General features: G+C 45.8%; 1 protein-coding gene across 4 annotated transcripts; it reads left to right on the top strand.

Annotated features, from left to right (window-relative positions):
* Window positions 1–266: 266 nt before the first annotated feature.
* CD93 (CD93 molecule) lies at window positions 267–20,613 on the top strand. Of its 4 annotated transcripts, none has more exons than XM_053313316.1 (3): window positions 267–326; window positions 3,672–3,817; window positions 15,713–20,613. In XM_053313316.1, exon 3 carries the CDS (start codon window positions 16,100–16,102, stop codon window positions 17,702–17,704), a length of 1,605 nt encoding a protein of 534 aa, XP_053169291.1. In that variant the 5' UTR covers window positions 267–326; window positions 3,672–3,817; window positions 15,713–16,099; the 3' UTR covers window positions 17,705–20,613. The 4 variants fall into 4 exon arrangements, 3 of the variants coding, with proteins under 3 accessions (XP_053169291.1, XP_053169289.1, XP_053169290.1); XR_008320653.1 differs by lacking the exons at window positions 267–326; window positions 15,713–20,613 and adding exons at window positions 523–713; window positions 6,522–6,847; XM_053313314.1 differs by lacking the exon at window positions 267–326 and adding an exon at window positions 529–713.
* Window positions 20,614–22,531: the final 1,918 nt, after the last annotated feature.

Here is a 22,531-nt window from a genome sequence, read left to right as displayed (position 1 = left end):
CATCAGAGTCCAGTTCTTGCTGAACCTCTCTGCTGCCTAAATGGCCCATTCACTGGACTTGAATGGTCTGGCCTAGATTTAGGTTCATCGGCACCCACCCTGATGCTGAGCAGCAGTCATCTGTATATTTAAACCTCCTGGGTGCGCCTTTAGAATGTGTGTCCCGGCACCCAGCTGATTGGCTGGGCGGCGGAGGTGCCTGATAGGCTGAGGTGCATCCAGGAGGATTGGTCATTGCGGTGGCCAGGCTGTCCCAGGTAATAGGGAGGAGATGCTGGCGGCGGCAAAGCCTGGCCTGGCCACCGGAGGCAGGAGCGGGAAAGGGGGTGAGTGGGAAACGGGTGGCAGAACTTCCCTGTTCACCGCCCAAGAGGAGGAACAGTGGCAGTGGGGCCCTTTTCGGCTACCCAGTAAGGAGGGCCTGTGGCAGCAGTGAGGTCAAGGCGGCGGGGTGTGTGGGAGGCAATAGAGGTGTGGGAGGCAATAGAGGGAGGGAAGGTCATCGGCACCCACCCTGATGCTGAGCAGGAGTCATCTATATATATAATTCTCCTGAGTGTGCCTTGGCATGTGCGTCCCAGCGCCCAGCTGATTGGCTGGGCAGTGGATGCACCTGATTGGCAGAGGCACACCCAGGAGGATTGGTTGCCGCGGCGGCAGCAGGCCTGGCTGTGGAGGCCAGAGGTGTTGGCGGGCCGGGGCAGGCCGTGGAGGTAAGGCTCAGGATGGGGGAAAGAAAGGGGGGGCAGAAGTGGCGGTGGGGAGGAGAGGTGGCTGGCCCCGGAAGCGGAGACTGGGGCAGAAGGTGTGTGTGTGTGAAGAGGTAACTGCTGGCCCCAAAGAGTGCACAGATGCTCTTTGTGGGGTCGGTTAGTATCTATTATTTCTCAATGCCTTTCAAGTTGTGTTCCATTATAATCTCTCAGCTCATCCTCCACACTTGGTTGGCTCATCCTACCCCACCCTATTTCCTGGATCCCTTCCCAAGAGATAGCCACAGAGAAGGTTAAATGTCATAAGACAGGAGTGTTGCCCTTCAAGTGGATCCCAGGACACATAATGGAAGAATGTAATTGGGATTGTCAGGTCAAATATTTGCAGGTTGAGGCCAGCAGATAAGATGACTGACTGATTGCATGCCCATTCTTTTGCATATTCATCAGGATATCTTCTCTAAAGGCAAACATAAGTTAGCTCAAAATATGCTGATAAAGATACTGCAGTTTTGCACAGAAAAGGCCAAAATTCATCATTAAGAAAGAAAAGGGAAAAAAGCACACAGGAAACTACATTTTAAAATAACATTCCAAAATGATGAGAGGCTTCCATTGTTAAGGCTACCCTGGTAACATTTAAATAACTCTGCCACATTTGAGAAAGCATCTTGTTTTTGGATAATGCAAATACAACTGTACCTAGAGCAGTTTCATCTTTTCTATTTGAACTATCTTCTCCATTTCTCCACACAGTCTAGAGTTAGCCAATGGCTTTTAAGTTACTTTTGGGCAGCATTCTTGCACCCCTTCTATTTAACTTGTATATTAATTCATTGGTAGGATATTTAAATAAACTGGATTTTCATCCCCCTAAGCTGGCAGATAAATATATTTCTGTACTGCTATATGCAGATGGTGCAGCAATACTCTCAAGGACTCCTATAGAGCTTAGGAGAGCTTTGGGGGACTTTGCCCAATATTGTGATAAAGACCATTCTGAAGATTAATGATAAAAAAACGAAAGTAATGGTGTTTGCCAGGAGACCTAGGATACATATTTAGCATATCAATGGGATACAAATTGAGCAAGTTGAATGTTTTAAATATTTGGGGGTTGTTTTTCACACCTTCCACATGGGAATTATGTATCTCAGAATGCACAGCAGAGTACTCTACATTACATGAGTACTCTACATTAGCAGCAGGAGAGTGCTACATACCAGCTACAATTAAACTATTTGAAGCCAAGATGCTGGCACAACTCCTTTATGGAGCTCAGCGGGGTCACTTTTCCAGCTTTGCCCTACTTGTACAGTCTACATTTCTAAGGGCAGTGTTTCATGTGGCTCACTGTGTCTCTAAAGCTGCCTTGCATTTAGAGGTTGAACTGATAAAGTATGGCTAGACATTTTTCATTACTGGTTATCTTTTTGGCCAACTGGCCTTGCCTCCTTTACACTGGTGGATGAATGTCAGACTATATGGAAACAGTCCTTGGTTACAAAACTCTCATACTATGGGCAATGGCAGAGCCAGGGAAGAGAGGCCTGGGTTCTGCCCTGTCCCTGGCAGCTCCGCCGTGCGTGCCAGAGATGCCCCTTGTGTGTGATGTCATGCACATGTGGGTGTGGCCTGGCCACGTCTCCGGAGGGCCCATGCATGCCCCCTGGAGTTCATTCCCAGGCTGTGTTGGCTGGCTGGCTACATTTATTTCCCTTTATCTTCCTCTCTGGAGGAAGAGGAAGGGAGATAAATTCATCCAGCCAGCAAATGCTGGCTGGGAATGAACTCCAGAAGGCTCATGTGGGCCCTCAGGAGACTGGGCTACGCCCATGTGATGTCACGCACAAAAGGGGTGTAGCCTCTAGAGGGCCTGTGCAAGCCCTCCAGAGCTCATTCCCAGCCAGAGTTTGCTGGTTGAGTGCATTTATTTCCCTTCCTCTCCCTCCAGCAAAATAAATGCCCCCACCCAGCCAACGCTGGCTGGGAATTCACTCTGGAGGGCTCGTGCAACCCTTCCATGGCTTGCAGCTGGCTTCTTGGAACCGGTCTGCTCAGTGGTAGCTCCACCCTGACTATGGGCTTTCGCCTGCTTACTTGCTCTCTTTGGGTTATGACCAAGACAAAACACTTCTAAAACCTGGAGAGACCCCCGAGCCTGGGAGGCTACTTGCAGCCTCCCGGTCGGGAGTCTACTTGTGTGTTGCCGCACGCCGCAGTGACACATGAGCAACAACAAGATTAATGGAGCGCTCGCTCCATTAATCTCATTTAAGGGGAGGGTGCTTTAGGTGGGCTAGCTGCCTTGGGAGCACCGGGTTTGCCCACGAGCCCAGTGGTTCCCATGATCCACGGAAAGCGGGCTAAACTCCCTTAGCCCACTTTCTGTGGATCGTTGGAATTGCCTCACAGTGTTGCAGCATGCAAAATATGTTGTGAGCTGATTGCCAACAAACTCTAACTTGATTATTAATAGTTAGTATGTTATTTAGAGTTAGTTAAGGGGCTGGTGTTATTTAGTGCTGTAGTTTTTGCTGTTTAGTATTTCTAATATTTTAATACTCTAATGTCAATGTTTAATGTTTTAGCATAATTTTTAATCTGCTGCTGTATACTGAATGCATCTAAATATGCTGTATTTTATGCTGGTCATAGACCAAAATAAAACCATCAGCAGCTACCTTTTGGTGTTATTAAGCTTCTTCACCCTTTTCTAGTTTCCTGGATTCCTACAATCAGTGCAACTTACTTTCCTCTTTCTGGATCCTTTACAGGCTTCTTAAATATAATATGAATTCTGCTTTTCCCTATTTTTCAGCCCCTTAACATGCCCCTTCTTGGTGCTTTCAACATTTCTTAATAGTGGCAATTAATTTTGAAAGTTCGTAGGTAAAGTGTGAGAACAGCAGTACATGCTACACTTCTTCTAATAACTCAGCTGTTTATTGCTTACAGTTCACTGGAGGCCCACAGTAGAAAGCCTTAGATTGAAGAAATAACATGTACAACTTAACAGAGAACTGTTTCTGGTTACTGGTCAAGACTACAGGAATCCACATTAGAGTAGAGAATCCAATTCCAAATTGGTACCAGGGATTAATGTAAGAATTTATGCTGCTTCACTTTTCATCTTGTTGTTATTGTATGCACTAGAATGTCACGTCCCCAGCTCTTCCCTCAGAGCTGCGAGAGAAAGAGAAGAGAAAAGAGAGAAAACCAATAATGTACATCACAAGAAATAATCCAGACAACATTAACTGCACCCCACTGCATTCTAGCCCCCCCCCCATTATCTTCCTAGCTTTCTCAGACCTGACTTGTGATTTTTAAAAAACTTGATGCAATTTCAACCCTAATCTGTCCAGTGTGGACTGGCAAATCTATGGACTATTTTCCTTGCAGTTGGCCTCCTCCTCCTCCTCAGCCTTTTCAAAGCTTTTGCTTCTTAGCTACTTTATTGCTTCCTGTCATCATGACATTCCTGAATTGGTCCTTTAATTGGTCAGTGCCTGTTTCCTGGGTTGGTGGTGGGCTTCAGTTATCGGTTTCCTCATTACAACAGAGCAATTGTCTGTTCATTTTTTATTACTGCAATATCACCATTGTGATAAAAATGAAATTAAAATGAATTTAAAAATTGTTTGAGAAAAACAGATATTAAAGCCCCCAACTACCAGTATGGAACAGGAACTAATAAAGGGGGCAGTCCAAGCAGAGGTGTATCTAGGGAAAATAGCACCTAGGGAAGCACTGAAATTGTGCCCCCTCTCCAAACATCTGACACCCATCTTTCAGATAACTTTACCATAATATCAACTGAAAAATACAAGTCAAGCTCATTAATCTTTTAATATTTCAAAAACTATTTAGCAGTGGACGTAGCCAGACCAAAAAATGCTGGGAAACTACAAATTTCAGTATACTGGGGCTCATGAAATACCCAAATACTATGTGGAGGTGTACTTGGAAAACTAAACAGAAGTATCTGTCTAATTCTTTACTATGCATTGTAGAATCACTTTTACTTAAGTTTTAAAAATCAATGGAGAATTTGACTTTTCCCAGATACTCTGAAAAATAATTATAGGATATGCAGAGTAAACTGTCTCACTGCTTGGAATATATTCTAGTATTTCAGAAAGACAGTTAAAATGAGAGAAAGAGAGCAAGAAACTCCCAGTGGGTCTTAATACTAAGGATTTCACACTGATTCAAAGACGAACTCACCATTAATAGCCATATTATTAAGACATCACATTTAACTCACTTATCACAAGAAGCAAAGTAAGAGCAAATGAATACAATCCTAGCTCATAAGCTTCAGCTCAGTATTCACAAGCCCTGATTCTCTGTACATAGTGCCAAAATGAATATGTGTACAGTGACATATTATATTAATTCTTTTAAAACCTACCTGTAGCCTCTTTGGGGGGGCTTCCTAAAGGCCATGGGGGGGCATCTTCAAAGGTTCCCCCTCCCCCGCTGGCCTCTAGGTCTTTGCAGGGACCATTTGAGCACGTGCAGTGGCCATTTTTTAAAATAATTGTGTGTTTTTTAAAAATGGCTGTTGAAAACAAAATGGCTGCTGTGCATGCTCAAATGGCCTCTGTGAGACCTGGCATGGCCTAGGGCCTCACAGAGGCCATTTGAGCATGTGCGGTGGCCATTTTGTTTCCGGTGGCCATTTTTTTAATTAAAAAAAATGGTGCCCCCCTTCAAGTGGCGCCCGGGGCATGTGCCCTACCTGCCCCACCATAGATACACCCCTGAGTTCAAGGATACCAGACTCACAAATGAACAGGAAGCAACTAATTAAAGAGGCAGTAGTTGAGATTCAGAAGCCACTTTCATAAGAGGAGCGAGGAGGAAATCAGCAAGTAAAAGGGGCAGAAGCAGGTAAATACAGAACCTTTGCTGAAGAAGACATAAAGGCTGTTCTTACAAGCAGCCTAACCCGGGCTCAGGCAGCCCAGCCTGGGTAAGGCTGCTTGTGTGGAGCGCCGGGATTGCTAACAATCCCAGAGCTCCCACCCAACCTAACTCTGCTATTTGCCCCGGCTCTTAGCCAAGGTTAAGGGTGCAAGCACGCCCTTAACCCTGGTGCTGGGATTAGCCCGAGCAGACACAGAGATTAATTCCTAGAGCACCCATCTGATGGGGGAATCCCCCAATGCACTGTGCTTGATGTGCAGTGCATTGTGGGATTCCTGAAGGCTGGGATGCATTGTCCCGGCCTCCAACAAGCCATGCAGCTCCTGGGAGTGCCACTCGTGTGCGCAACCGAGCTGCATGGTCATGCAGACAAGATCATCTGGGAGGAAAGTAAGTACAGCACAGCTCAATATTGTCTACACAAACTGGCTGCCCCATCTTGGAGATGCCAGGGAGGTAACTTGGATCCATCTGCATGCAAGCATTCAGGTTCTCTTCCCAGAGTGTCCCCATTCCCTAAGGGGAATATCTTACAGTGCTCACATCTAGTCTCCCATTCAAATGCAAACCAGGGTGATGTTGTTTTATTTAAAACAACAATGGGTCATTCATGCTTGCTACCACAAACCAGCTTTCCTCCCTGCAGGTGACAGTATTTCTGAAGCTACAGAAGAAGTTTCCAGGTTGTTGCAGGGCAGGCACAGACTCAGTTCACAGAGCCAAAAGGAATCTCAGAGCCAAACTGCCAATTACATATTCCCTATATTTTGCCCCCTGTGGGAAGCAACTTGGGGAGGGCAATTTACAGCTTAAAAAGTAAAAAAGGAGAAAGGCTTAAGCAGTCTCTCCCTTCCTGTCTTTCTCTCTATTCAGATTGGGAGCCTGCCAAGGCTGCTTTTGACGTAAAAGTCAACCAAAGAAGACAACCCACCAGGGGGAAACAACATGCTAGTTTGGCTCTGGGATTCTTTTCAGCTCTGTGGACTGAATCCATGCCTGCCCTGCAACAACATGGAAACCTTTTCTGTAGCTCCAAAATACTGTCATCTGCAGATGCTCAGAGCCATCTTGGAGTCCTTCCCAGTTGCTGCTGGAGGGGAAGATAGAACAGGTGGAGGGGAAGAAGAGACAACTGGATGATGATGACCCAGATGTATCTGGCCTCAGTTGCCCCACCCCTCAAACAGGTCAGCACCATTAAATATGACAGCTCTGAAATTTCTTTTGACTGCACATGCATGTTCCAAGAGCATTACACACAAATCCTTGATCCTAGAAATAGGATAGCCTCCCACCCCACCACCACAGAGCATCTTTTTGGATGTGCAGGAGCCAGTCCAGAAGGGTAATTAATGCACAACATTGGGCAGCATCCCAACGGGTTAGTCATGACTAAGCACCACTGCAATGAGTTAATCACAATAACGTGAGTCCCGTTAATTTCAATGGTCTAATCTGGATTCTACCCACACTTTTTGCAAGTGTTGACTCTGCTGGATTGGGCTGGATGTGTGCAACAGGATATCCTTATATGTACAGCATGCATTTTCCTACAATGAAGAGGATTTGTACTTATTAAAAATAGGCCACTGTTCATAAGCATTCAATAGCAATGTACAAGTTAGCACAATACAAATAACCGCCAATAAAATATACCAATCAATAATAATAATAATATAATCCAAATAAAACTAACAGCAGAATAGAACAGGAGCAAATGCCATAAGAAATCAAAGGTCTTCTGAAAAAGCATAGTTTTCAGCAGAATCGTAGGAAGGAGGCTAGAAAACATCTTTGGAAGAGTTCCAGACCATAGGGGGCTGCCACAAAGACTTAAAGAGACTCATCCAGGCTCTGTGGAATCTGGAGCAAGATTTCCTCAGAAGAACTTAAGTGACAGAGTGGTGGGGTGGCACAGGAAGAGACTTGAATATGAGAGCGCTCCATGCAAGCACCAGAACGTCTGTGGAATTTCGGATTGGAGTCACTGGCCGTGATCCAGTGGTGTGCATGCGTGCACAGCAAGCAAGGTTGTGCATGCATAACCCTTTCAGAAAACTGGCAATTTCACCAGTGTGTGTATGAACATGAGAACCAAATTCAGCTTCTCCCTCATTTCCCTCACCAGTTTTCTGCTCAGGGCTATGCACAAGCAAGCCTAGCAGCTGGATTGGAGGAGGAACCACATGCATGATACCTATCCGAGCATGTAGTTCTTTATCCATTCCAACGAGGACTATGCATGCAAAAGGCTGTTTTGTAGCAGATAGGGCCAGTGAGAATGGCCCTATCACTTCACTTAAATACAATAAGGTCAAAAGCCAGGAAAGTCGTATTATACAGGATTAAATTAAGAAGCTTTGACGTATAAGAAAAGCCAAGGATGCAAGTTTCCTAGATGTGAAGTACCTACTGAAGCAAAGGTTTTAATGCATATATTAACATAGGAACACAGGAAGCTGCCTTCTACCAAGTCAAACCATAGGTCCATTGGTCCATCTACACAGACTGGCAGTAACTTGTCAGTGGCTTCCATTCAAATGTAAACCAGGGCAGACCATGCTTAGCAAAGGGGACAATTCATGTGTGCTACCACAAGACCAGCTTTCCAACAGTGTGTGTGTGTGTGTGTGTGTGTGTGAAATGATATGTGTTAAATAAGTAAGAAAATGTAGACTGAAGACTGAAGTAAACAAATGTGGAGAAAGACAATAAGCAAAGGAAAGGATGCACAAGTAAGATAAGGGAGGAATCATGCAATGCTCATGAGAACGGTGCATGGCCAAGTTATGCAAAGGACAATGGATAGGGATATATCGAAACAGTGGTCGAATTGTTTGTTTCAACGGAACAAAACTCAAAATGTTTTGAGTGTTCTGTTCATAGGGAACAATGGGGGAAACTCAAAACACCCATGGGTAGCTCCTAGGGACACCAAAGTGTGTTGTGTTGTAGGGCATGATGGGTGCTACCTACCACCCAATCCACAAAAGAAATGGGCAAGTGGGCAATTTTTAACACATTCTTAACCTTTCCCTGAAACCACCATAGGATCCAATAGTGGATTCTATTTTAACCTTTTAACCTTTCCTTTTAGCCTTGGGGGAAGGTTAAAAATTTGTTTAAAATTGCCCACTTGCCCATTTCTTTTGTGGTAGCACCCATCGTGCCCTACCATACAACCCACTTTGGTGCCCCTAGGAGCTACCCATGGTGAACAATGGGATGTTTTGAGTTTCCCCATTGTTCCCTATGGCTGGAACAAGGTGCACTCACAGAGAGCAATGCATTTTGCAACCTTGCCTTGAAAACCACTGCAGAAGCACACACTCAAAGGGAATCTTCCCTCCCAACACAGAACACACATTTCAAACACAGTCCAAAAATGGCAATAAATAAATAAATAAATAAATAAATAAAATCACTGACCCAGAATCCATTGCCAGCCACAGTGCCTGCAATAACACCATTGGCACTAGTTACTCTCTCACACACAATTATGTCCCCTTACTTCTTAGCATTGCCACAGCAGCACCCTTAGCAGCAAACATAGCCATAAGATGAACTAGAGCAACTTCAGCCACATATTGACCAAGTATGCCTTGCAATGCAGAGAAAAAAGTGGTACTGGGGTTGCTGGTTCCTTCTGGGGGCCACCCCCACCACTGCCCTCAGTCTAGGGCTTAGCAGGTTCAGGAAGTGGAATGAATTCTTCCTGCTACTCCACAGTCTCAGACCCGGGGCGGAGTGGGGGATGCACTGCCAAGGGGGACTGCAGAGGATGGTGAGACTGATCTGGCTGGGTTAGCAGCCGACACAATCACCTCCTCCTCTGCTGCCACAGGAAGAGCTTCCACTCTAATTCTAGCTCAGATATCCCCGACGGCTGTGTTGTAGGACCACCCTCCTCCAGAAAGGTGAGCATATGCACAGCCACAGCCGGGGGGGGGGGGATGACTCAGGGAGTAGGCCCCTCTTGCCTCCGCTCATCAGGACCAGCATCACCCCTCCCTCTGACTGCCACTCTGCTCTTGCCTCTGCCATGCACCCTCCTGGTTATCTTGGTTTTTTTAAAAAATTGAAGCCCTAACTCTGATGGTGTGAGGGAGAGGGGAGAAGAAGCACCTTTAAGGTGGATATTTTTTAAAGGAGTGTGGGTCAGGGGCAGTCTATTTATGCTGAGTGTGCCACACACAGGGCTATCTATAGCCCTGTAGTGCACACACAGAAGCTAGAAAAATTAAATCCCGCCCAATAAAGACAGCTTTATTTGGGATGGCGTTGGAGGGGAGCAAGTAACAATGGGGTAAGTCTATGGGTAGCGAAGGCAAAGGGGATTACTGTGGCCTCTCCTAAGCCACCTCTCCTGTCCTACATTTCTACCTAACCCTTTCCCCAAACTAGGTCCTATTTAAAGAACTCTAAGCTGAATGGGGGGAAGGGTTCCTTCCAGTGTCTTCTGCTGGAGTCTGGCCAGGAGGCTTTACAGACAGGGCTTCTACCCTAAATCTCCTTCGGGAGAGAGTGTGTACATTCACACACCAACCAAACCTATTCTGGCCTGAAGTCCCTTCGAAAGCCTTGGAACCACTTCACACACAAGTCAGGCTTTGTCTTGAGAATTCTAGCTTATCTTGAGGTATTTCTGGGTTTTTAAAATGCTGGTTTTGAGTTACTTTTTCTGAAAACACCGGAGCAAATAGGGAGAGGCACTGACATAGACTAATTAGCATGATAAGAGGGATACTCTCTTTACAAATGCAGATGAAGCTCTTTAGTAATCTCCCCCCACAATTGGCTAGAAGGAAAACACTATGTGAACTTGCACCAAAAGCTAACCCGAGAGTAGAGGAGAGGGGCTGCTTCCCTCAATGCCATGAGTGTAATTTGAAGTGGCTTCGCTCAACATTTACCCTGCAGCATGAAGCCATGTGTGAATAACTCCCAGGTGCTGCTTGGAGAGGCACTTGGGCCAAGCAGACATTGGGACTCAACAGCTGGGGGTAGGGCACTGCAAGTCCATGCGAGGTAGGCACCCAACCACTCAAAAAATACAAAAAGGAAAAGCTGGAGGAAAAAACAAAAACAAACACCAGGGAAACAGAGAGAGCCTGGCAGGCTGGGAAGCAGACAGAAGTCACAGAACACATCAGCCTACAACAACAAAAAAATGAAGTCAGCAGCAAACAGCAGCAGCAAAGGTGCAGCTTGAGGCCGCAAAAGAAAAAAGAAAAGGGGGGAAAGCGGCGGGACCAGTCAGCACAGGACCCCAGTTATTGAAGCCACTGGGGGCTGCCTACAAAAAGAAGGAAATCCACAGAAGAACAGATCCACAGATCCAAGAACGGGGTGGGTGGGCGGGAGGGCAGTTGGTTGGCACTGCAAAAAGGGGAAAGAGAGGAGAGGGAGAGAGAGAGAAGCTAGCAGGCACTCTCTGTCTCTTTCTCCATTGGGCCAGGCAGGCCCAGTCACCACCACCAGTCTGCTCTCTGCTGCTGCAGTTTCTGATCATTCCTCCTTTCCTGATGTATCCTCTTCAAGAGAGGCATACTATATGGGCTCTCTCTGCCTCCAAGTCCCAGTCCCTTTAAATAAATTTTGAAACTCCCTCCTTTGCTCCCCCTCCCTCCTCCTAGTCAGTGGAGGCACAGTTGACTATGAGAACACCCCTGCTAACAGAGCAAAGAGGCACCTTTTAAAAGTGCTGATTCTCTTTATTTAGCAGGGGGAGAGCAACTGGGCCTATCCATCCCCAGCACAGCATTTCTCCAGTGGCTATTGCTGGTGTCTATCTTATGTTTCTTTTTTAGATTGTGAGCCCTTTGGGGACAGGGAGCGGGTGAGTGAGAGAGCAAGCAAGGAGTGAGTGGTGGGGAGGGGGCGAGTGAGTGAGTGGCCAGTGGGGAGTGGGAAAGTGAGCAAATAAGTGAGCGAGTGAGTGGCAGGGAATGGGCGAGTGAGAGAATGAGCAGGGAGTGAAAGAATGAGCAGTAGGGAGGGGGAAAGTGAGTGAACAAGTGATGAAAAGGGGGCGAGTGAGCAAGTGACCAGGGAATGAGTGAGCGAGTAGCAGGGAGGGGGCGAGTATATTGAGGACCACAATGTCGGTAGAGAAATCATTCACAGGACAAGGCTATCCCAGGTAGAGCTGGTTGTGTGCAGTGTCGGGATTGCTCCTGACCCTGGCTCTCCACCCCTGGGTAGGCCTGCTTTCAAACCTGGGCTAAAAGTGAGGTAGGAGGATGAATGCGCACCTTCTACTTCACTGCTGGGTTGTATGGATGCTCGGGCTACCAGAAGCTCTTCCTGGGCTGCTGGCAGCCATCTTTTCCATAGAGCCAGAGGGAAGGAGCAGCCTGGCAGCAGGAACTTTCCCAATGCAACGCACTGCTCATGCAGTGCATTGTGGGATTCCTAGTGGCCAAGTTTCCTTACCTCCTGCTCTCAGCACCATGAGTGCGCGGAGACTTGTTTGGACTCCAATTGTGTGGGGGAAGGCAAGCAGGCTCCTGACCTCTCCAGCCCTCCACAGCCCAGCCCCTTGGTTGTGTGAATGACCTAACAGTCTGGCCTTTCATCAACCACAATGTACAAGCCCTCTCAAACTCACAACTTTTTTGTAACACTTGAAAACACTAGTAACACTTGTAATATAGCAGATTATACTTGAGATGCATTACCAAATAATTTAGATTGTGAGCATTTCCGGTGATTGAGAGGAACCAATATGATTTCAGTAGATAAGCTACTAAGACAAAACAAAAGATTGCCACAGGATATCCCAGCAGGATATTCAATGCAGAATGCAATACTGTACTGAATACTGTTTGTTAAGGTGAAATTTTCTGGCTCTGCAAGCACTTCTACCAAGACGTTTTCCCAGGCAAGCTCTGCTGAAATGAACAGGAGCTGTAAAACAGCAGTACTGCTACAGCTATATGTCTCTTTGAATTTAGAAAGCCCTTTCAAAAGTTAAACCGACCAATTGTTGAACCCGATGGATCACACACTGAGCAGGAAGTTTCAGGAATGAACATATGTTGTGTGTGTGTTGGGGGGGGGGCACCCAGGGTAAAAGCAAAGATAGCACAAAAGCAATGACCTGAGATAATAGGCTCTTAGTTATTACTTGCATGGTTTTCTTTGCTTTTCAGTTCATGAAAAGGGGGGAATCTTTCAAAGTGTTGTTATCAAAGTTCTATTGATACCAATTATCAATAGAACTAATGCTCCAGAATATGAATTTGTTGTATTACATTTATTGAATTATATTTCATTTACACTGAAAAGCCAGTGCGGAGTAGTAGCTAGACTGCGGGACTAGGGAAGCCAGAGATCAAATCCCCATACAGCCATGATGCCCACTAGAGGCAGGACTAGTTTTTTTTTGGGGGGGGAGGGGCTGGACAAGCCACATCACCTCTTTCCTCCTGGTTTTGTTTTCCCTCCTAGGCTCATACCTCAGACCCCCCTCCCCTTCTCCTCCTCCCCTTTCCCTCTTCCAGCCTTGCTTTCCTAGGTCTCCTGCTAGGAGACCTAGCAGACCAGAGACCAGAGATTGTATAGAATGTATACCCACCTCCTGGGATCTCTTAAACCAGGGACAATCCAACAATTTATGGGAGAAATCAGTCCTGACTGATTCCTTTCCGGCTGTTTTCAGAGCTATCTCTGCATAATCCATGGAAAGACAAAAACCCTCAGTGACTGTTTAAAAATAATTTTAGATCAGCAAAACCTCTTGTCAGATGGATATCTGACAACCTGAATGGATATCTCTTGTCAGATGGATATCTGACCACACATTGTTCTCAGCTGAGGCCTGTGCAGGTCTCAGCTGAAACAAATAGTAGGTTGGTTTTTTAAAAAAACACAGTACAGAGTTAATTAATCTAGCATTGGCAGGAGGTTTTTATACCAATTGTGAATTGTAAGCATCTTTATCTTACACACTTTTAAGCTTTTCCTCTTTCATTTGACTCAGCTGTTTTCAATTTTCCCCAGCTGTATCCTTATCTATCTGTCTATCTGTCTGTCTGTCATACACGCACCCCTACTGAAGATTTCACTTCATGCACCTGTGAAAGCTTCTGCTACAAATGTAGACCGTGAAAGCTTCTGCTACAATAAATGTAGCCTTTTAAAAAAATGGGGGGGGGGTATCTTTTCAAAATGCAACCATGGTATATCCTAAGGCCATGCCCCATGCTCAGTCCTCACTCATGGATGCTCTAGATCAGGCCTGCACAACATGCGGCCCGCGAGGCCTTTTTTCCTGGCCCCCGGGGCTATTTCCTCTTCCTCCCCCTGCTGCTTAACCCCCCCCCCCCCAAATTCCAGCCGCTGCACGGCTGAGGAGATGGCTGCGGGGGTGTGGGTGTTCTTCCTTACCCTCCCCCACGGCAGCAGTGGCGCACCGCGGCAGAAACCAGAGCGACACTCGGGTCTGCTATTTGGCCCGGTGTTGCTTCCCAACTGCAAGGTGCGCCTGCGCAGTTAAGTCTCTTAAGTCTCTCTCTCTCTCCCCAAGACTGCTCCATTCTCTCTCTCCCTCCCTCCCGCCAAGACTGCTCCATTCTCTCTCTCTCTCTCTCTCTCTCTCTCTCTCCCTCTCTCTCCCCAAGACTGCTCCATTCTCTCTCTCTCTCTCTCTCTCTCTCTCTCTCAGGCCAAGCCTCCTGCTGCATCCTTTCCATCTTTCTTTCCCCTTCTCCCTTCTTTTCCAAAATTATGAGAAGAGGTTCTCATTTTTCCCCCTTAAAAGTGTTCCATGTTTTGTGTGATGATTTGGCAGAGGTGGAAAGTAAGAACAATGTATTTTATTATGTATTTTGTAGTATAATATTTATATTATTAGAATGAATTTTAATTCAACTTATTTCATATTAATTTAAATCAACCTTGGCCTGCCAGAACATCAAAAGTTAAATATTGATTAAATTCATTTTTAATTTATTTCACTTTAATTCAGTTGATTGGTTGATTGGTTGATATTAAGTGTTACTCTAATAATCAGCACCCTAGGAATTGACCTCGGCCCCCATGAACCAAGTCACAGTTGGTTTCGGCCCGCCAGGTCATTTGAGTTGTGCAGGCCTGCTCTAGATGAATGAACTTCCCAGCCAGGGTGGTAGTAGGGATATACTGCTGGAGTGCAAGAGATTCCTCAAAGGAAGAATGTGGACATGGTAGCCTCACTAAGCAGCTCCTCTACAGCACCTTCACCCCGCCGCTGCTTGGCATCCACTGCACCAGACAAATAAGTCAGTGGCTCATTATCTTGTCCTTGCCCATTCTACTCACCAACCTAACATTTGCCTTTCCCCTCTTCTGTAGTGTTGGTTTCTTCCTTTAGGAGCACAACTCCAGTGCCATTCTTCCCTTCCAGCTAGGCTTCTGCCACATCTCTTCTTCCCACCCATTCTCCTGGGTGGGGAGACCTGCCTGTTTCCCTGCTGACCCTATTTCCTGCCTGCACTCCATCCTGCCTCCTGCAGACAGGAGCATTGCGGCCTTGTTGGTGCGGCTAGAAGAGGCATTGCAGCAGAGCAAAATCCTAGTGACTGTATTTCACAGGACGAACCTGTGCTGGCATCCCCCATGAATACTCCCACTATTGCTGGTCCTGTTTGCAGTGCATATGAACACTGATCTTGGACATATTCCAAAGGTCATAAGCTCATCAGGCCTTTATATTTGTGGTCATTCACCCTTTACTAACTGGCAGAGCTGCATTTCGAAAACTCCCTGTGTCGAATATAGAACACAATCCTGAAGAGTTAGACATGACAAGAATGTAGGCCTGCCTTCTTCAGCTGAATCAGGATTTCATCCCGTGTATGTCATTGGTTCAGAACCCTTCCAAAACTTGGCTCAGCCTTTGCTGTTTAGACCTTCCCATGACCCAGCATCTATTTAAGAGTTTCTGTTTCTATTTAAAGATTGCACAAATACGGGATTAATATCGTGAAGGCGCTACTCCATGTTTTTCCTTCTAGAGAAAATGCAGAACTGGGTGATGACTTATCTCCAGATCACATGATTATTATTTTTTAAACTTGCAGTGGCTGCTTGATTGATGGAAGACCCTATTTGGATCTGTTGGAATGTCAGTGTTTTTCTATGTAAAGAAAAGGAGCAGCATTCCAGCAAGATTCTCATACGAAGAGAAAAGATTAGATTAAAAATAGGAAAGCAGGAAGAGGGTATTAAAAGGAAAGATATTCCAAATAACGATGGGTTCAACTAAATTGGATAATGAGGGCTGTATTAGTTACCCACAGTCATCTTCTCAGGAAACTCTAATCTCCACTGAAAAATAAAGAGTCACAACAACACAGGATGCATATGCACCCAATGGCTGAGGCGAAGGGATATGAGAGGCAGCCAAGCTGTGCTCCATTGTCTTAGCATATCCTTTGCAAGACGTATTTGTGTGGATTGAGCTTGCGATGGGGAGATCTCAGAGTTCACTGCTCCTTCTCTCTGTAAAGATGATGTTTCTCTTCAAGATCTTTTGGCAAGGGCTGATTCTGGGGCTGGCAGCCCAGCCCAGTGAGGAGGCAGAAGTCCTCTGCTCTGGCTTCAGTTGCTACACGCTCCACTGGGGAAGATACAGCTGGATGGAGGCTCAGACGATGTGCAGAGATAATGGGGGCAACCTGATGACTCTGAAGAGTCAGGAGGAGGCATTACTTGTCGGGCAACTGCTGGGTAAGATGCCCAAATGGGGAGCTGGCACAGAAGTGGAGGTAAGGCTGTGGATTGGGCTCCATCGGGAAAGGGGCAAATGCCAGCATCAATATCTTCCACTGAAGGGCTTCACCTGGGTGACAGGAGGTGAGGACACCGAGTACTCTAAGTGGGGTCAGGAACCTTTGCAAACATGCACCACTAAGAGGTGTGTGAGCCTTCAAGGGACCCCCTCCTTGTCTCTGGAACTGACCTGGACAGATGGTCACTGCAGCAATTCTGCGGGTGGGGAACCTGGCTATTTGTGCAAGTTCAGCTTCCAAGGGATGTGCCGCCCACTTGTATTGGCAGGGCCAGGTGCTGTCATCTACAAGACCCCCTTTGGCTTAGCCACGGCTTCCCTTGCAGCTGTGCCTCGTGGCTCCATAGCTGAAGTGACATGTGGACCTGTGGGGAAAGAGATGTCCTATGCCTTCCGCATGTGCAAGGCAGAACCAAGCAGCCATGCCTTTGAATGGAGCAGCTCAGGCCCATTGTGTGCTTCGCCCATTCATGGGTGCAACTACAGCAACGGGGGCTGTGAGCATGAGTGTCGGGAGCTGAGTGGGGGCTTGTTTGAGTGTGCCTGTCGCTCAGGATACCAGCTTGGAGGAGACCAGCTTTCCTGCACCCTGGAGGACTACTGCAGCTCCAGTCCATGTCAGGGGCAGTGTCTGCCACGCCCGGGTGGCTATGATTGTCTTTGCTCCCTGGGTTACACGTTGGCTGATGACAGGTTGAACTGCCTGGATATAGATGAATGCATCAATAGCTCTTCTTGTCTAGATGGGGATGAGTGCCAGAAGGAGCCTTGTGAGCAGATTTGCATCAACCTCAAAGGCAGTTATCGGTGCCTTTGTCACTCAGGTTGGACATTGGCACCCAATGGCACCTCCTGCCTCCCAGACACCACTGGCAGCACCTCTTCTACAACTACCCAGGGAGAAGGAGAACAGGAGAATCCAACAAACCATCCACCTATTTCAGAGGCACCAGTCCTGCCATCTGACCCTCCAATTCAAGCAGAACTAGAAACAGCTTCCGTCCTCCAGGATGTCATCCTCCAGCCAGGAGTGCTCAGCAGTTCACAAGATGCTGAGGATCAGCCTGGCAATGACCACATGGACGACAGCAGCAGCAGCAGCAGTTCCAAACAACTCTTGTATTACATCTTGGGTGGTGTTGCAGTTGTTTTGTTACTGATGGTTTTTGCCCTAAGCTTGGTCACCTACAGGAAAATGAATGCCAAGAAAGCCAAGAAAAAAGCAAAGAGTGCTGCTGACAATTACTCTTGGGTGCCAGATCAGGGGGAGACCAAGGGGTGAGGCAATGAGTACATGTAATCAACACTATGTATTTGCTGTAACAATGATGGCAAGCCTGGGGCAGGGAGGAAAGATATAAAACAACCGGACAGAGAAAGAAAACATGTGTACACCGGTTTTTCACATGGCATTGGCAAGGGGAATCACTCTGACTGTGCCATCTGAAGCTCTGAGGGTGAAGACAGACACAGGATTTTAAGATTAATTGCAGCAGGTCCTCTATCCACATTTAGAAAGCCGGGCTTTGCAGCTTGCCCTACAAACATACTTAAGAGCGACTCAAATGCTAGATCAGCCCTTTGCTTGTATATCAGGTGGTATCTTTTAAAAACAAACTGAAGCAGCACATGCAGACTTATTTGTGTACATGCCCATCTTTCAACTTACAAAATCAAAATATTGTTTATAATGTTGCAGAAGCACTCCAAGGTTTGGAGGGAGGTTATCATATAGGTGCTAGCCAGTAGGTACCTCCCACAGCCAATCCCTATTTTATGGAACCACCTGCAATGACAAATCAGCATCCTCAAATCACCTCTGCTACTCTTAAAATAGAACAACTGTCTTCACGCTTATATTTACAAAAGTTGTGGCCCATCAACAGATATTGGAGTCCTCTTTGAATGGAATCAGACATTTAAATCCACATGCTGTAATTTAACTGACCCGTGAGCTGGCTGTATTTGCTTAAGTAAAAATTGGACCAGAACCACAAGTAGATTAAGAAATGGTACCTCTTCATACACATATTTACTGTAGTCTGTGCTTTTCTTTTGTCTTGCATCCTACCTGAAGCATTTATAATAGGCTAAATTTTTCCTTGGGAATTTTTCAGCTCACAGTAGGTATAGTACTTTACAGTGGAAATGCATAACCGCCCACATGTTTCAATCAGTGTTAAACTGTTTATGGATTTTTTAAAAAAATGCAGGGATCATACAATGGTAATACAGCAGAGAAATGAACCATTTTGAGCTTAGTTGTGGAAGACTTGCACAATGTTAGAAAAGTTTGTTTTGTAATTCAGACATCATTTTATAAAGTTTGTATACTTCAGTAGCAAATGTGATTGACCAGTTCCTTCTGCTTGTATGGTTTTGGAACACCGCCCCCCCCCCCCCGGCAGTGCTAATTATTTAAAAATAAGCTCATTGTCTTGTGCAATGAACACTGGGGTGGGGTGTGTGGAATCAATTTATGAGACAATTTCATATTTACATGTAACTAAATTTCAAGACCAATGCTCAGGTTCAGCACAGCGTGCATACCAACTCTGCAGTGGGGCTGTTGGATTGTATCAAAAGTTATATACTCTTATGCATCAAAGCCTGATGACACTCAGTCTTCCCCCTTCTAAACCTGGCAGGGAGGGGGAAAGATTGTGCTTATTGGATATACTCCCCATTGAACAAAAGATATCCTGAGCTCAGTCCTGGGCCAGGCATATGACAGTGGATGAGATATGGAGTCCCCTCATTGCTCAGCCTGTATAATTTTGAAGATCTGGACTGAGTTTTACTGTGAAGGCTTGATAAATGGCTGAATACACTTCTAAGCATTTTAAATATTGCACAGCTGCGATTCTCATATGTCCTCTTCAGCAATAATCATTTACAAAGTCAACAGGAACGAGTCCCACCTGCTGCACTGGTATGCAGTGTAGCCCTGTCCGCTGCTGCTTATGAGTACAGCATTTGACAAGCACTTTTCCTGGGATGAAAACCTCCCTCTCTGGTGGGAGGTGGTCTTGATCATGAGTGGATCCACTGGTGGTCCTGATCATGGGCAGGATCTTTCCCCAGATGCAGCATTTGCCTTTGACGACCAGCACTGTACTTGAGGATGTGGGGGAGGGAATGAGCTATGGATGGAGTGTAACATAACACTCCTGTTATGGGCATGTCATCTGAGTACACAGCTACATAATGCCTGAAGCATGTGTGCACGTGCATGTGCGTGTTTGTTTCTGTAAGCTTTTCAACCTAAACTTTCAGCACATCTCATAATGTTTGGCTACAAAAATACTTTTGATTTCCTGGTCTGAGGTACTCTAAGCCACAGGTTTACACGTAGAGATATGCTTGCTGAGGTGATATTAATCTTGAGTTCCATAGATAAGGATGAGGCATGTGATCTAAAAGTTGGTGTATTATATGCCTACACATTGGAATGAGGAAATGTACTGTGAACATCCCCACAATGATCCTAAAAAGAAAAAGAAAAAACCTTATGGAAACAACTTTATTATACAAATAGGTGCATTTGATACTGGCAGTTTTGGTACCATGTTGGCAGCTGCCTTTCCTCCTAGCAAAGTTTTTCTCTAAATGATTTGATTGCTAAAATGTGTTTATCCAAGTATTTGTTAATATAATGGACTTGTTTTTACCATGAGATGGTCACTGCCTTTGTTTTTTCAAGACTATTATATGCAGTGGGCAGGAGCCTGCCCAAAGTCAAGCACTTAAAGTCTCATTGGTTTAAATGGGGTGGGGGTAGACACATGCTTAACTCACATCAATATGGATTGGGCTGGACTGTGGCAATGTGGTATTGAATGCTAAAGATGTTTTCAGCGCAACTGGTCATGGCTCACCAGCAGCTACTTCCTGTGCCTTAGAATGCGAGGGGAAGCTTTTTCCTGCTGTTTTTCTTCTTAGGCTGGTCTATTGTTAAAATCAAGAAAGCCGGAAGGAAAATATAGTGCTCTAGCAGCCTAATGTTTTTCACGGTCTTCCTTGCCTGCTTTTTAGATGATTTTTGAGGGGTGGGGGGGAATGACCAAACCAATATCTGTGTTTTTGGGAAATGGCAGAACACTAATGCAATCATTCAAGTACTGTATAGCTTAAATCCAGATGTTTTAAACATGTCACTGTAACATGCAAATAAAAGTAAATGACATTTAAAATGTATTTAATGGATTATATCCCTGCCTTCCAGCCATAAATACTTTCAGGGCAGCTTGCAGAATATCAAAAGACATAAGATCTAAACAATAAAACCACAGCAAGAAGGAAAGCAGTTTTAAAAACAATGGCAACAGTGGCCGATGTCCAGAGGCTGCTCTTAACTCAACCTGGGTCTGCAGCAGGGCACATGCATGTACTGGGGTGGTGGGGGGTGGGGTGGTGATTTCTGCTGCTCTTCCCTGCCTCCAAAATTATGTCCCTGCAGGTTATGCAGCCCTGGATGTCAGCCAGTGGCCTAAAAGGCTTGGAGAAATAGAAACAATATTTGCCTGGTGCAAAAATGATACAAAAGTAGGTGCTAGGGAGCCTCCCTGGTGACAGCTTTCCACAACTGGAGTACCACAGCTGAGAAAGCCTCTTTTCAGTTACCAATCATCTCCAATGGTGTAGTGCAGGGATTCTCAACGTTGGGTCCCTAGATGTTATTGGACCAACTGCCATAATCCCCAGCCCCAGTGGCCTTTGGTTGGGGATTATGGGAGCTGAAGTCCAGTAACATCTGTGGACCCAATGTTGAGATTCCCTGGTGTAGTGCTTCAAGGAAGGGCAGGGATGCAGTCCTGGTACTTCCCCCCCTCCAGGTTCTCAACAGGGACACAAAGCCTTTGGCTTTCTACATGGAAATAATGTGCTTCTCTTGCTTTTCCAGCCATTTATTATAATTCTTCCTGTCTTACCGTAGGAACATAGGAAGCCCTTCCTGGAGATGCTGCCAGAGACTGAACCTGGGACCATCAGCACACAAGTCCTATGGTGGACTAGTGTTAAGACATCCTAAAATCAATTATAGGATTGCCCACTGAAATGCACTGGTTCCTTCCAAATGGCTATTGGCCATTTGGAAATTGCATGGATTCCTATGGCTATTTGAAAGGAACCAGTGCATTTCAGTGGGCATTTGCAGCCATTCATTCTAGTACATCCCCTAGAGTCTACATGATTGTTGCCTTCTTGTAACAGGGACCCCTCCATATTATTGCATCTATCTAAGTGAGGGGTGTGAATAGTGGGATGGGAAGGGCCATGAGGTGTGGCTGTCAGGGAGGATGTGCTGTGGGATGTGGCTGTGGGAACTGTCATGGAGAGCACCTGCACTTCTGAATTTGCAACTACATCACTGAATCTGTGTCACTGCAGAAAGCAGGGGTATCCAGAGAAGAGCTTCCATTGAATACTGGAGTGTAAGGGCAGGCGGTTCATCATGACATATAATACAGCTAGTATCATTATTTGATTAGAAGTGATTGTTTATATCATAGTTCTATAGCCTACGCGTATAACTGAATGAAGTATTGATGAAGTATTGAAGAGGAATTGCTCCTACTTCAAGGATTGTTGGCAAACCTAATAGAATGATTTACTTCTGGTTAAACAAATGATAAAAAGAACTCTGTGTGTGTGTCTGAAAGAGTGCATGAGTAAGCAAAGGATATACCAGCCCCCCCCCCCAACATAATAAATGTTGGGAGAGAAATGCAGATGCCCCCAAAGACCCGAGAAAACTGGATAAAATGCCGAACACAGCAGAAAAGTTGCTCAGAAAACAAGGATTATGGTCGATAAGGACGGATGCAAACACGGAACAGCAAACAGCTTCAAAGGCAGGCAACCTTTTAAAGTCAGGCATCAACAGAGGTTTTCTCTGAGAAGCACAGAACATTGTGGGGCCTCCAGCTTCTCCCAACTTTTCCCATTAAAAAGTTGGGAGAATCACCTTTAAGTGGGGCTGGTAATTATGCATGTGTGAGTGAATGAACTTTAGTTTAGTTAATACTTGGGGTATAACAATAAACTGATGAACCAAGTCCAGCTGGTGTCTGGGATCTGTTTTCTTTTGGGGACTTGTATTAGCCAA

The sequence above is a fragment of the Hemicordylus capensis genome, chromosome 4, assembly GCF_027244095.1.
Source record: "Hemicordylus capensis ecotype Gifberg chromosome 4, rHemCap1.1.pri, whole genome shotgun sequence".
NCBI lineage: Eukaryota > Metazoa > Chordata > Lepidosauria > Squamata > Cordylidae > Hemicordylus > Hemicordylus capensis.
This window is presented reverse-complemented; position numbering and strand designations above follow the sequence as displayed.